Source organism: Hetaerina americana, unplaced genomic scaffold, assembly GCF_022747635.1.
Source record: "Hetaerina americana unplaced genomic scaffold, ioHetAmer1.1.p SCAF_4, whole genome shotgun sequence".
NCBI lineage: Eukaryota > Metazoa > Arthropoda > Insecta > Odonata > Calopterygidae > Hetaerina > Hetaerina americana.
Genome location: NW_027286985.1, coordinates 21,204,472 through 21,216,866, shown reverse-complemented (window position 1 = coordinate 21,216,866; position 12,395 = coordinate 21,204,472). Strand labels below are relative to the sequence as shown.

Sequence of the window (12,395 nt, the reverse complement as noted above, 5' to 3'; positions counted from 1 at the left end):
TGCCTTCCGAATTCGAAATTCGTAACGTCGCCTGCATAAAGGAGCTCTGATCGAAACGCGACGATTGTTGTACTCGTATTCATGGTCACTTAGCGCTGCATTTCAACCTGAAATGTATTAAGCTCGACTTTGAGTGCGATATATGCGATGATGTTTGCATTCTCACGAATGAAGGAATTCTCTCATTGCCATGGTATAGAAACCTATCGTGTAGGCATCGAATTCAAACGGATTTCATTGCGGTAATCCACGCACATCCGCGTGGAAATGGTCACGATACTGCCTGGTAATTGCACTTAGAGTAGCGTGGCTTGGCATACGAAACTTAGGAATTTCTTGCGGAAAAATCTTTGAGTGCCAGATACTTTAATCCTCTGTACTTTGCTTACGTCAGTGAAACTGTACTTAATCGACGCTCGTCAAATGCAGCCCCAGGGCCCTGGCTTTACTCTATCCATCCATATATCTACATGGTACCCTGTAAGCCACCGATAATATGTGTGGCAGGGAGTGATTACGAGTACACTGCAGAATGTGGCCGTGAAAATTGTTTTTCTTAATTTCATGCGTGTAAAATAATTCAAATAATGTAGATCATTATTCAAACGCTGATCATGATTGATCGAGAGTAGATTGAAAAAATCTGGTTTAAATATAGTCTGGTTTAAATATAGTCTGGTTTAAATATAGTATTTAAATAAAGTCTGGTTTAAATATAATAAAGAAAAGATGGATTTAAATAGCGAAAAATGTGCAGTTAAAGCATTTTAAGCATCATTTGTGGCTGAATGGGGAGAAAAATCGAAATGTGTTTCCAGACGGGATTTTTAGCAGACTAGCAATCGCTGTGATGACCTAGTTGTCCGATTATGACCCATAAGTTCTCATTTATTTACATTTTAAGAAATGGAACTAAGATTATAGTAAATTTATACAACATTCATTATTTATTTAACGTACTCAAGAGAAGATGCGTCTCAATCTTCATGGTATCCTGCAATCAGGCATCGGTTTGTAACGTTAGGGATTACTCCACATCTGGAATTCGCGACTCATCTTAAGTATTGCTAAAATATAGTAATAGAGGAGTTATATAGCAGAAGCGGTAGAAGCGACTGGGTTTATCTACAAGTGTTCGTACACCAGAATATTCAAACCTTTAATATTATTCTACTCATTAGATACGAGCGGATAGTAATGGTTATTTTTCAGTCAGTTAAGCATATAAAAGAAAATTATACATGCATACAATGCAATCATGGATACGAACGAGAGTACTTAGATATGTTGGTAATTATTTTCATTGTTCAAAAATATGGGAAATCTCCACTGTGTTCAATCTTATCACGCGTATAAGAGCAACGTCCACAACTCAAGGAACGAGGATTGAATGCTAATTAATTGTTTTGAGAAATCAGAAATCCTTCATGCAGAGAGACAATTATCCCTTCGTATCAGCCAATATCCTCTCTTGTCCACCTGTACTTTCGAAATCTTTTTTCTATCTAAGCCGCCTTTCTCACCGCTTCGTCGTAGAGTCGCACTACGTAGTTCGATTGGGGCGGACGACGTTCGTTGGCAGGTCGCGTCGTCTGCGGGAGCACTATCACGAAATCTCGCGGAATGAATCTGTGTTAATCGTGGCTCGGTTCTCGGGACGAGGAGGAGTGTAACAAACCTTAGTGGCCAAGAAAAACGACGCCTTATGTCCTCCCCACACTGCCGCAAGCCACCACCTTGTCTCGAGCAGGCCGTCTATTCGTCCCTTGTATCAAATCTTGGAGGTGGGGAGAAAACTCAGGAGAGCAAGCGGCAGTTTATCTATCTCCCTTATATGTTAAGTAGGTTAGGCCGGCTCAACAGTCATCTCCTTCTACTCTGGGACGCTCACAGCCTCCCCCCCATCTTCTCCTCTCCCCCGCTTTTTTTAACACTCCCGAGGTGTAACAAGCGACGCTTTCATATTACTCTCCCGCCCGCCCAAGCATCCGTTTCCCCACTAATCTCTAAGATGGGGAAGAAATGTGATTCTCAAAGTCTTGCTCCAATTTCCCCTTATTTGTTTGTAATGAATTTCACAAACACTCGATCTTGGGTGCGTTGCAGCCCGATGGGTAGCAGGTTGTTGAACCCAATGTACCCGAGCGTCCGAATTTATTTATCTGTCTATTTCCTTGTTTACCGTCATTTCGGTGTTTGGTTATAGATATTTGACCGCGTCCGTCTCTTAAAGTAGGTGATAGGTGAATTAGCTCTGTGGAAATGTATCATAATGACCATCGAAAAACTATGCAATATTCCACGTAGATATTAAATGTGTGGAATATTATACAAAGTTGTTTCATTTGTGAACATGCGAGTCTCGAGGTGGTGCGGAGTAAGGTTGTGACAGTTATTTTTTCGTCCGAATCCAAGTCGCCATTGATATACTTCATAAGAATACCTCAGGATCGAAATAAAACTACCTATCTACACATTAACCTACAAGACATCGCTAAGGTTTATGGCAGGGGGTGATTGCATTCATGGTATCAACATGGAAAATCTTATTTTTCCTAATTTTTAGTAACAAAGTGTGTTCGAAAGAAATTGCGGGACATGCCGCAACAGTAACTTTTAACGGAGTCATCCGCTAATGTGCATTTCAATGCAACAATTTCAGAGTGTAAAAATCCCAGTCAAGGCGAATGATTTTTACACTTTGAAATTGTTGCATTGAAACAAAGTATGTGTTAAAATAATCCAAATAATGTACTTCATGATGACTATGTACAGGTAAATTAAGCCATTAAGTGAGATGTACTTCTCTACGCATACGAGAGGAGCTGCTAGTAATAAAGACAACAATTAAGTCTAGATGAGATGATGAGGACGTACTAGGCTATTTAGAATGAAAAAAGGAAAATGCTTCTTTTTGTGAATTTTATTGTAATTTTGAACCTGTAGAAAGTTTTCTGTCGCGTTTATGATTTAGCACTAGTCTCTTATTTTTTCCGTATCTGCGAGATAACCAAGTAAGTCGCCTGTTTATTACGAATGCTGATAATTCGTCTTGCAAAATTATCCCCCTTCTATGTCAGAAGTAAAGAACCTCATACTTGGTTACCCGAAGTCCATATTGATACCTCTTTCTCAGTTACACATATCTGTGATGTTCTTACTCAATATAAGAGCAAGAATATGACTGCGAAAATTGAAGGGATAAATCAAATTCTATTGTTCTAAAAATATCGGTGGCTTTAAATCAGAGGATACCTGTCATCAAATTACGTACACTAATGCGTTCTGAACGACTGTAGTACATGCAGTGTATGTACGACCATGAGTATGGACAATTTATTTTTGTTTATTGTTATTTCAATTGGTAATTACAGGTCTCAGTATTACGCTGAAACGAGCTGCGTAAATACTATATCTGATTCTGCCCTCGGCGAATTCACATCTTGTAATACGCTAGAAATATAACGGATTTGATTTGCAGTACAAATGTTAAATTACTCAGCGCAAAAAGTAGGTCATAAAAAGCCTCGCTAAAATTTTACAACGACGTCGTAAAAACCTTCGCCATCAAACAGCACGTTTTCGTATGTTGACAGTATGAAAGTCATTTTACTGATCAATAAAAATTATTAATGATTCCTAGCCCTCTTTAACTAGGCTACGTAGAGCCACCTGCGTTAAAAGTTGTGGTTGAGTGCATCAGCATTTCGGTTCGGAATTACTAGATGTGAATTTGTTTAATGCTCGAAAGAAGTGAGCCTTTTGCTGATGCTTCGAACGCGAGTGAGTGTGTGACCCGTCGACCGATGCGCACCTGTATCTTGGACACAATTGTAGTGAATCTGAATTCGCATGCACAATAATAGTATTGATTTGTCAGTATCCCTCTACAGAATTGTTTTCATCAGACCTGACACCAGAAAGGAGACGTCTGTTTAGAGAGTCGTGAAAAATATTGGTGTGGCATATATCGGCCCCAGGCAGCAGACAAAGTAGGTGTCACAATATCAAAGTTTTCAAGTATGTGCACATTGTTACATTTCACAATTAGTAATGTACGAGTAGTTTTAGAAATATTTGCAATTTGGATGAAATGGAAGCTGCAGTAGCAGTCCCGTGCCAAAAATGTTGGTCCTAAATCTCATTTGCCGAACACTGATGGCTGTGCATTCCGTTATCCGGGAAATCGCAGATCTGATAGTGATATCCTTTCTAATTGACACCTTTCGTGATTTCCTTTCGCTTCATTCTGAAGGTCTCCGTGATTTGTCATTTAAAACCTGCCTACTATATTGGTAAGAATGTCAAACTTCTTGGTCCTGATTTGTAAACAATTAATTGAAATCATTTCACGATATTCTTACAAATGAAGAAGTTAGGTGTTTCATTAGCAGGCCAGAAATCTTAGTTGGATCCAAAAGTAATCTTTACACAATCGATGTTATAGGGGAATCATTATATGTTACCCCAATGATAAAGATAATCCTATTAACTTAAGCAAGGTCAAAAACTCCTGAACTTCTTAAATTGATGACGGAGCATCCCTCAAAATGACTTTTTGTGGACGGGTTGGAATTTGATTAATAGCATGGAGTCCTTGAACCGTCAATTCTGATTTCCCCGGATATACTTCTGAAAATTTTGAGTGAGAGATCGCGAAATATTCATCCGACCGCATTGGGGATAAATAGCTTTCTGATCTTTGCTCCCGGGGTTTTATTCAACCTCAGAAAACATTGGCATAGGATCTATGCTGTTCTATTCCAAGACGACGTAAGCTTCTCAAGACCTCACTGGACGGGATTTTTTCATATGTTAAATGGCCACTGCAAGGTATTTTGACACCTTCCCCGCTTCAAACAAGACCACACGAGTGTATGAACTAAGGTGTATTGATGTCATGCTGCAGTGCATAACCTTGAGAGTTTACAGTGCCACATGGCTAATAAGCGGTAAAGAGAAACTAAATAATGGTTTACGTTTCGTAACATTTTTGGCATAGCCCATGACTGTGGAATGGACAAATCTATTAGGGTTCACACTGTATTTTCATAATTAACCGGACACGACAACCTTTGTTATTATCAGGGTGTCATCCTTGATACTGACAATTGTTGGTTAACTTTTGAATACAAAGTGTGAATTTTTACGTAGTTGTTAATGATCCTGAATACTAGAAATGTTCACAAAGTGACGTTTAACATAGTATCTTACATTTTTCATGACGCTTGTAATCGATGGGAAAGTCACAAAAAGTTTGCCTCAATTTGGCTCAAAGTTTCGCAGTCTGTTGAGTAAAGTTCCGCAGAAAAGTTTCAATTTATTTTCATGGTTGCTTTCGGAAGAGTAAGGAATTTGTTTCGGTACTGCGAGGATTGCTTTTTCTTGCGAAAGTCGTTTGATTTTTTCGGGTCTAATTTGACGCGACACAATACCCCCAGCCACGTATGGTGGTGCTGAAGCACTCGTCAAATTTCACACCAAATGAGGTCCTACCTTTCACCAATTCCTGCGCCTTCTTCAATCCCACTTTGCTATCGCGATCAGGAGCCAGCTGTGGACGGCAAATGGAAGGACGAGAAATAACAAATGGGACTTTGGAGGTAGAAAGTTAAAAGATAAAATATGAGGGGGTATCTCATAAAATATTGCTAAGGAGATATAATCAGCGTTCGCATCAAAATTCGACCTCTTAGTTTAGTTACTTTTTTGGCCATTATCATTATTCTCCTCCAGTCTACGCTTCGGTCTTGGTCCGTCGGCCTCTGCAAAAAAAAATAGTCCTCTCCTCGCTAATGTTAGGTGTATATGAACCAGTTTCTTCTCAGCCTCATCTACAAAATCTTAGCTCAGGAATTCTTGCGGAACTGTTACTTGTCATTTTAGATCATTAGTGGTGAAATTGGCTTTTAGTTATCTTGACGACTAAATCCATTTCGAGCTATAAATATCTGTGAAAGCGAGCATAATCCTTATTTGCGTAGTATTTTTTCAGTGAAGACTACATTAGACAACGATCTCGGGCCTAACTTTGTACAACTAGATCATGCAATGCAAGCGCCCGTATACGTGTGTAATGGGATGCCATGACATTTGGCCTTTAACATTATATCTGTGGCCAGTTTCTTGCCTGTTTTATGTTGTTTTCGTTTAAGATAAAGCCAAGAGAGAAAGTGGTGTATCACAGGTATTGACGCGTTTAACCAATATTTGTCCTGACGACTATTCATGCAAGGGATTAACAACCGTTTCAGTCTTACAGTTTCTGTATTATTTTACTCTATAATTTGGAAGTTAATATCTTTTATATCCGTTCCTTAGATATCCATCCGACTTTCTTCTTCACTGGATTTTTTTCTGCCCTAGTTATCCTAATAATCCTGTAGTACAAGAGGAGAAAATTTGCTGATGCTGATTTCTGTGCACATACCTCAAGCTACAATGCCCTCCTTAGTTGCTAAATCGAACAAAAAATTCTCCGTAGTAAAAATTTCAGATATGGAGAAAATTTGTGTAGAAAACTCAGTTTTAGCGGTGCTTATATGCAGGCTACCCACTTAAACGTCATGGAAAGTTTATTGACCGTGGGCGTGAGAGATAAACAAATAAGGGTATGAGTTTAAGTAGTTATCCGATCCAGCATTTTCTCTTCGACCGCATCTCTTTATTAGATTTTAATTTTTGAGACCTAATTTGGTTTTACTATTAATACGAAATATTGTCAGTTGTCCTATTTTAATGTTGCTACTTTTATAAATATGTTGTAGTACATATAAATCTCAGTTATGAACTGCTGCTCGTCCTGGGGCGTAATGGTGCAGAGGGTGTTAAGACAGTATCCATCAGTATATGCTCGTAAATTAGGTTGTATTTATGTAGCAATGATATTTAACCTTATTTTATCGTGGTCACGAATTAATGAGGCGAAGGAGTAAATCTGTTCTCGCTGGAGTCCAGTTCTAAAATGTTATGTGGATGGTCTAATCGAACGATGAAATGTTGGGCGCTAATAATTCCCTCGGTTTCTGTAATAAACGATTGTGTACTTTTCACTTTTCTAAAAATGTCAATCATGCTTGCACTCTTCTTGTTTGGAGGGCCATTCATCCTAGTTATCCTATAGGATAACTCGGACTCGCCCTTGACGCTTTCATTTCTTAACAATCGAACCTGCAATTATTTTCTTTGAAATTCACTTGATCATCACATGAACACTTTCACTTATGAATCCCTAAGACATGCCGCATATCCCAATTTTGAAGTGACGCCGTTCCTTAACTCTCTCGATTCTTTTTCCCACGACACGTGCAGTGAAACCATATTTCTGCTGGGGGACCCTAAATACTCATTTTAATTTTTCGGATGCCATCGATCTGCTCACCTCTCTCCAAGATTCATTGATATCTCGATCCGGCATCGGCTCCCCGCGGAGAAAGTTTGGCGATGTGTTTACTCGCCCCGAGGATTGATCAAGCTGGCCGCGGTCAACCCCCCCCTTAAAAATAACGCCGCCCGGCAGTCTCCCGTATATGTGGAGTGCCGACCCAATGCTGTCGACCTGCACTTAGTGCTTCCACAAGTTCGGCTTTCATTTTCGCCGTCGCCGCTCCGGAGCGTATTCTGAAGGGGTAGGGGATGGGTGCTCTGCGAAGGAGGAAGTTGGGTATTTGGTTTTGAGGGCCTCGGGGTCGGAGATTGAAGGGGTGGAGGTTCTCGCTTTCTGTCTATGCTCGTGGAGCACCATATTGGGACAGTTCGATGATGCGATATATCGACCGCGGTGAAAATACGATGTGAGGATGCGACATAAATATTGTTTTTATCCTTCTACTTTCTCGCAGTCCGTTTTTTCGAAATACATTGAGTTTGAGTTCGAATAAAATTAGAACATATTAATAAATAATTTAAAAACCGTCACACAATACTGCATAAAATGAAAACGATTGGGACGAATGAAGGGGCATGTATGATATTGAGATATAAATTCGTCAATTTTGTTATATGAATACGGAAGGTTTTACAAAAAATAGGGAAGATGAAGGAAAATGGCGCGATAATGCGATACATCGCGTAAGGTGAAAGTGAATAGGGTTTGCGATGTAAATTTTGTTTATTCATATTTTTGCGATCCATTTCATTAACATTGGCACACGAAGCTGACGGTAATGAGGTCGAATGATGTATCGAATTATTTAAATAATGTGATCACCCGAAATATAGGCGATGTATAGTCGAGGATGACGTGTAAATTGAGTCAAGTTATGGAAATTAAGTCGAATCGTATTGCTAAGATGTGGATGCGATGCGTAATATAGAAATTCGATGTTTTATATGGGAAGCAATGCGTCGTCATGTCTGAGATCAACGGTGTGTACATTGTTTTTTTGGGTTATTCTATTTGAATCGCAACGGCGATGTTCACGTACGATCATCTCGCAGCATAAACCCATCGCATGGAGTTTGGTTGTGGGAAGGAGGGGGTGTTGGGAGGTGGCTGACTGAGGTGGCGCTTCGGTCCGGGCCTTCCCCATCTCCCCCGTCATTCCTCCAACCACCCGTTACGCCCCTTCTTCTCCTTATTCTCCAGTCTTTTCCTCCTCCCACCCCTCTCCCCGTCTCTCACTCTCTCTCTCTCTTCTTCCTCCTTGCTACCTCCCTCCCAAACACACCCCCAGGCTTCCAACTCCCTCCTCCTCAGTCCTCCACTCCCCCTCCACGAAGAAGGTGGCCGGCTCACTCCGCCAGTGCGACAGCATCTCTTTTCATTTTACCGCTCACTCACTCACTCTCTCTTGTGCGCGCCGTGGCTTGCCTTTTCCCCTTGGACGGGACGCGGAGCGCTGTTCGAGATAGCGAGAGTGTCGTATCGGAGCGCGTGTTGGGGTTTCGCCGCACTCCTCTCGATCCTTCTCCCGCTCTTTTTCCTTCCCGCCCCCGCTTCGTCCCGTATTGAGAGGGGAGAGTGCTCTCCCGCGTGACGAAGCCGCCCGCCGCTATCCCCTTTGACGTGCTCTCCCCTCCCGCCCTCCCCGAGGTGCAAGTTCGGTTCCGCCGGCTCCTTCCCGCGCTGAGACTCCAGTCCGCCGCTTCGTCGGTCGTCTCTGCCTCTTCGTCATTCCGCTCCCGACGCCCCCACCCGCGCCGCCCTGCCGGAAGTTCGCCGAGGTCGTCGTCGGACCCTCTCGCTCGCTCGTTGCCGCAGCGAAGTCCCAGCAGGCCATCGGATTCGGGGAAACGACGCGCGCAAGCACGCTTAATAAGTTGAAATATAAATCCTTGCCGGCGTGAAGACAGCAGACAGCCATGAACGGTAAGTCCCGATATGGTTGTGGGATTCTCCTCTAGTGAGGGAATCGAGCTCTCCGGCTGAGGAATTCGCGTGGGATGGGTCGTTCCGTCGGCCGCGATGGTTTCTGTGAATTGTGACAAGTGTCCCCGTTTGAGGTTTCCGGGTTTTTCGGCTCAAGTGTGTTTGAAGTGTTCCTCTATGTTCGTTCCTTTTGCCGTTACTGGATGGAGCCGAAGCATCATCTTCCCACGACCAAATGGTCGTCAGACATCGGCAATGACATGGTGATAATTATTCATCTAAAGCATTACTAATGCTTAGTCGGATTCGAGTTTGCAGGTTTTGAATAAGTGTGTTATTTGCAGTGGTTTTTTCATCAAGCATAAATAATATTGCATCGTTCCGTGGACGTTTGAAATATCCATTTTGTCCTCTGCCATTGTCCGGAGTATTCATATTATTTAAGTGTTTATCGACGGAGCATCTATGAAGATGTTAGTATTTGTTTATGAAAATTATATTCGAGTGAAGCGTCTTTGCTGTTGAAAGCTCGAAGAATTATCGTTATAGTTTAATGACTTCACGCCAGTCTCACAGTTCGCATTTTCGCACTGCGGTTCATCGCGTCGGATCCTTGGCAAAGTGTTTTGAAACGGCACAATCTGTTTCTTCCTCGACAGCTGTGCAGGCCGTGTGGGCCCGGGCATTGTAATATATGCGCTCACAGGTCCGGTTTAGATACGCGCTTCGTGCAGAATGCTCCTCTCTGTTCTCCTCCCGTGTGCGTGGACGTCATTGTTTTATTTTTTCCTCTATCTTTTCGAGCGCACTAACGCCCGCCCACCCCTCGCACGTATCGCCTGGGAGTCTTTCGTGCTCCCTCGTCTCCTCCTCCCTCTTTCCCTCCCCCGTCTCCTCCTTTGTATCGATATCTTCCCCATTATCATCAGCAGGGAAAATGGAAAGGACGGCCCCTGAAGGGAGACCGTTGGACGAATGTATCCCGTCCAAGTTTGGTTGGATTTGGAAAAACAGAATTCCGCAGTCTCCGGATTGATGACAATAGAAAATTCGATGCAGTCATTCACACCGCAGTATCGATACGTCGCTCTTTTTGCCATTCTCAGTTTGAATCACGTCGCGATTTTCAAAGTCGAATATTTCAGTTGTTTTCATCCCATATGCATTGAGACGTATGTCTTCTATTTAAGTACACACCAGCGGTTTTTTATGAGTAATTATTTAATCAGATAAGTCCAAATAAATGGTCCAGTCAATTATTCCTTTGTTTGAGCAAAAGATGTATGAGTCTAATTCCAAGAAACTGCGGGAGATGCCGTCCATGGTTATGCAGCAGCGTTTCCAACTTGTTGTTCCGAGAGAAGATTGGACCTCCAACGGTTGGTAGATGGTCCAGAATCGCTTTTCTTCGTCTCATAAACTGTGTTCCGATCGTGAGTGCCAACATTTTACGCGTATGTCTCCGATGCGCGGATTGGAACGTGACTGTCCACGGCTTCGTGAGGTGGTACCCGCTCTCCCGCTGAACATTGGGTCTTTCATTCGCGTATTTTGGGAAGCGAAAAGTCCTCCGCGCTGTGTTGTCACCGCGTTTAAGTTATCCGCCCCCGAGTCTCTCCACGCGAGCGATCCATCTCCACAACACGTGCGCGTGGTGTCTTCTTCCATCGGGGGAGTTTTTCGCGTTCCCTAGTCCCGCCCTTCCTCTCCATCCCTCCTCCCCCCCACGGTTTTCCCGCACGCCTTCCTTCCCTCGAGGGGAAAGGGAGCGGGACGAGTCGGGAGAGCCTTCCCGCCGCCATCTGTGGCTGCGGGACCGAAGGCGTGTCGTCGGCACACACAGACTCAGACACACACCCGCCGCTGCGTTGGTTAGGGGGCAGAGGGTTGGCGGGGGCCTAAGCCGTCGCTTAACCTCTGGGTGGGTGAAGCAGACGGGGGTGGGCGGGGGTGTGGTGTGTGGGGAAGGGTTTCATTTTAGGGCGGGTAGTTAATAAACGCTGCGTTTATTAGTTTATCCAAAGGTTTCGTCCGAAGGGGTTGGACTGGCTCTGGTTTTGTGTGTCGGTCTCCACCTTTTTCTCGGGATCCTCCGCGCTCGCTTAGTCGACTCGTGGGGGAGATTGTTTTTGTTTTTACGACCGGATGCCCCGAAGGCCGTGGGACTCCCTCAAAAAGGGGCGTTTGCGGTCGGAGGGGTACCCCTTAAGGGGACGGGGGTTGTGGTGCAATATTGTTGTGCGTCGGCTTGTGGTGTTCGCGCGATGTCTCATTGCGATGCGGGGCCCGACAAGTGTTTTGGATAGTCCTCATTCCGCGTCATCATGGGATGTGTGAGACTTGATGTAATCATATCGACCACAGATGTATAAAAATAAACCAATGCAGTGAGGGTAAGGATTGGTTAATGTGCCCAGAAATGTCGTTTTTTACTGTTTACAGTGGTGCAGTCCATATGCAGATGTGAGTAGGGACAAACAGACAACTGTTCACTGTCGCCAGCCCCTGATTTCAATGCAACATATTTCATTTAACTACTAACTTTCGTTGCGAATGAGTTGTACGGCGAATTAGGTGCCTATTTATGTATATTAGCTATATTAATCGTTGGCACGTCGAAGCTTTCAAAGATGGTCGAAGATCCAAATTCTATTTATTTTGTGGTATGAAGTTAAAGTTTTGAGACTCAAAATATCCTCTTGACTTAATATGGTTTCGAGACAGCTCGTGGTACATGATACCATGAACCAGCAACTTATTTATGCTAGGAATCATGTAAGATTAGGACAGGAGTCGTCACTGTTCGCTGTCTCATGCTTGCAAATGATACGTTAGTCTTTTGAGGAAGTCGCGATATTTATGTAGATGACTTATGCCGTATTTTACCGTTACCGTAGAAAACTTGAATCAGATGCGTTTCTTGTGTTCCTTCCAAGTAACTCCCTTCTTTTCCTTTCAAGAACAAACTTTCGTAATGGGCGTGGGCATTGTTCGGCAATTCTCGTATATCATTGTGTAAACAGGGATACTGGATGTCACCTCGCAGATGTCCCCAAGTCACGGAAATTTAAGTGCCCTACTTAGC

The 12,395-nt window shown here is 43.1% G+C and overlaps 1 protein-coding gene across 3 annotated transcripts in view; it reads left to right on the top strand.

Moving 5' to 3' along the window:
- The window catches only part of Pax (paxillin), a 483,495-nt gene that overhangs the window by 185,578 nt on the left and 285,522 nt on the right, over window positions 1–12,395 (top strand). Inside the window, exon 1 of one of the 3 annotated variants that reach the window (XM_071590643.1) lies at window positions 9,203–9,310. The exons of the other annotated variants lie outside the window; for them this stretch is intronic. Coding sequence (XP_071446744.1) covers window positions 9,304–9,310 — 7 coding nt within the window. The 5' untranslated portion in view covers window positions 9,203–9,303. Of the gene's footprint in view, window positions 1–9,202; window positions 9,311–12,395 lie in introns of those variants that run through there. 3 annotated transcript variants of the gene reach the window in all.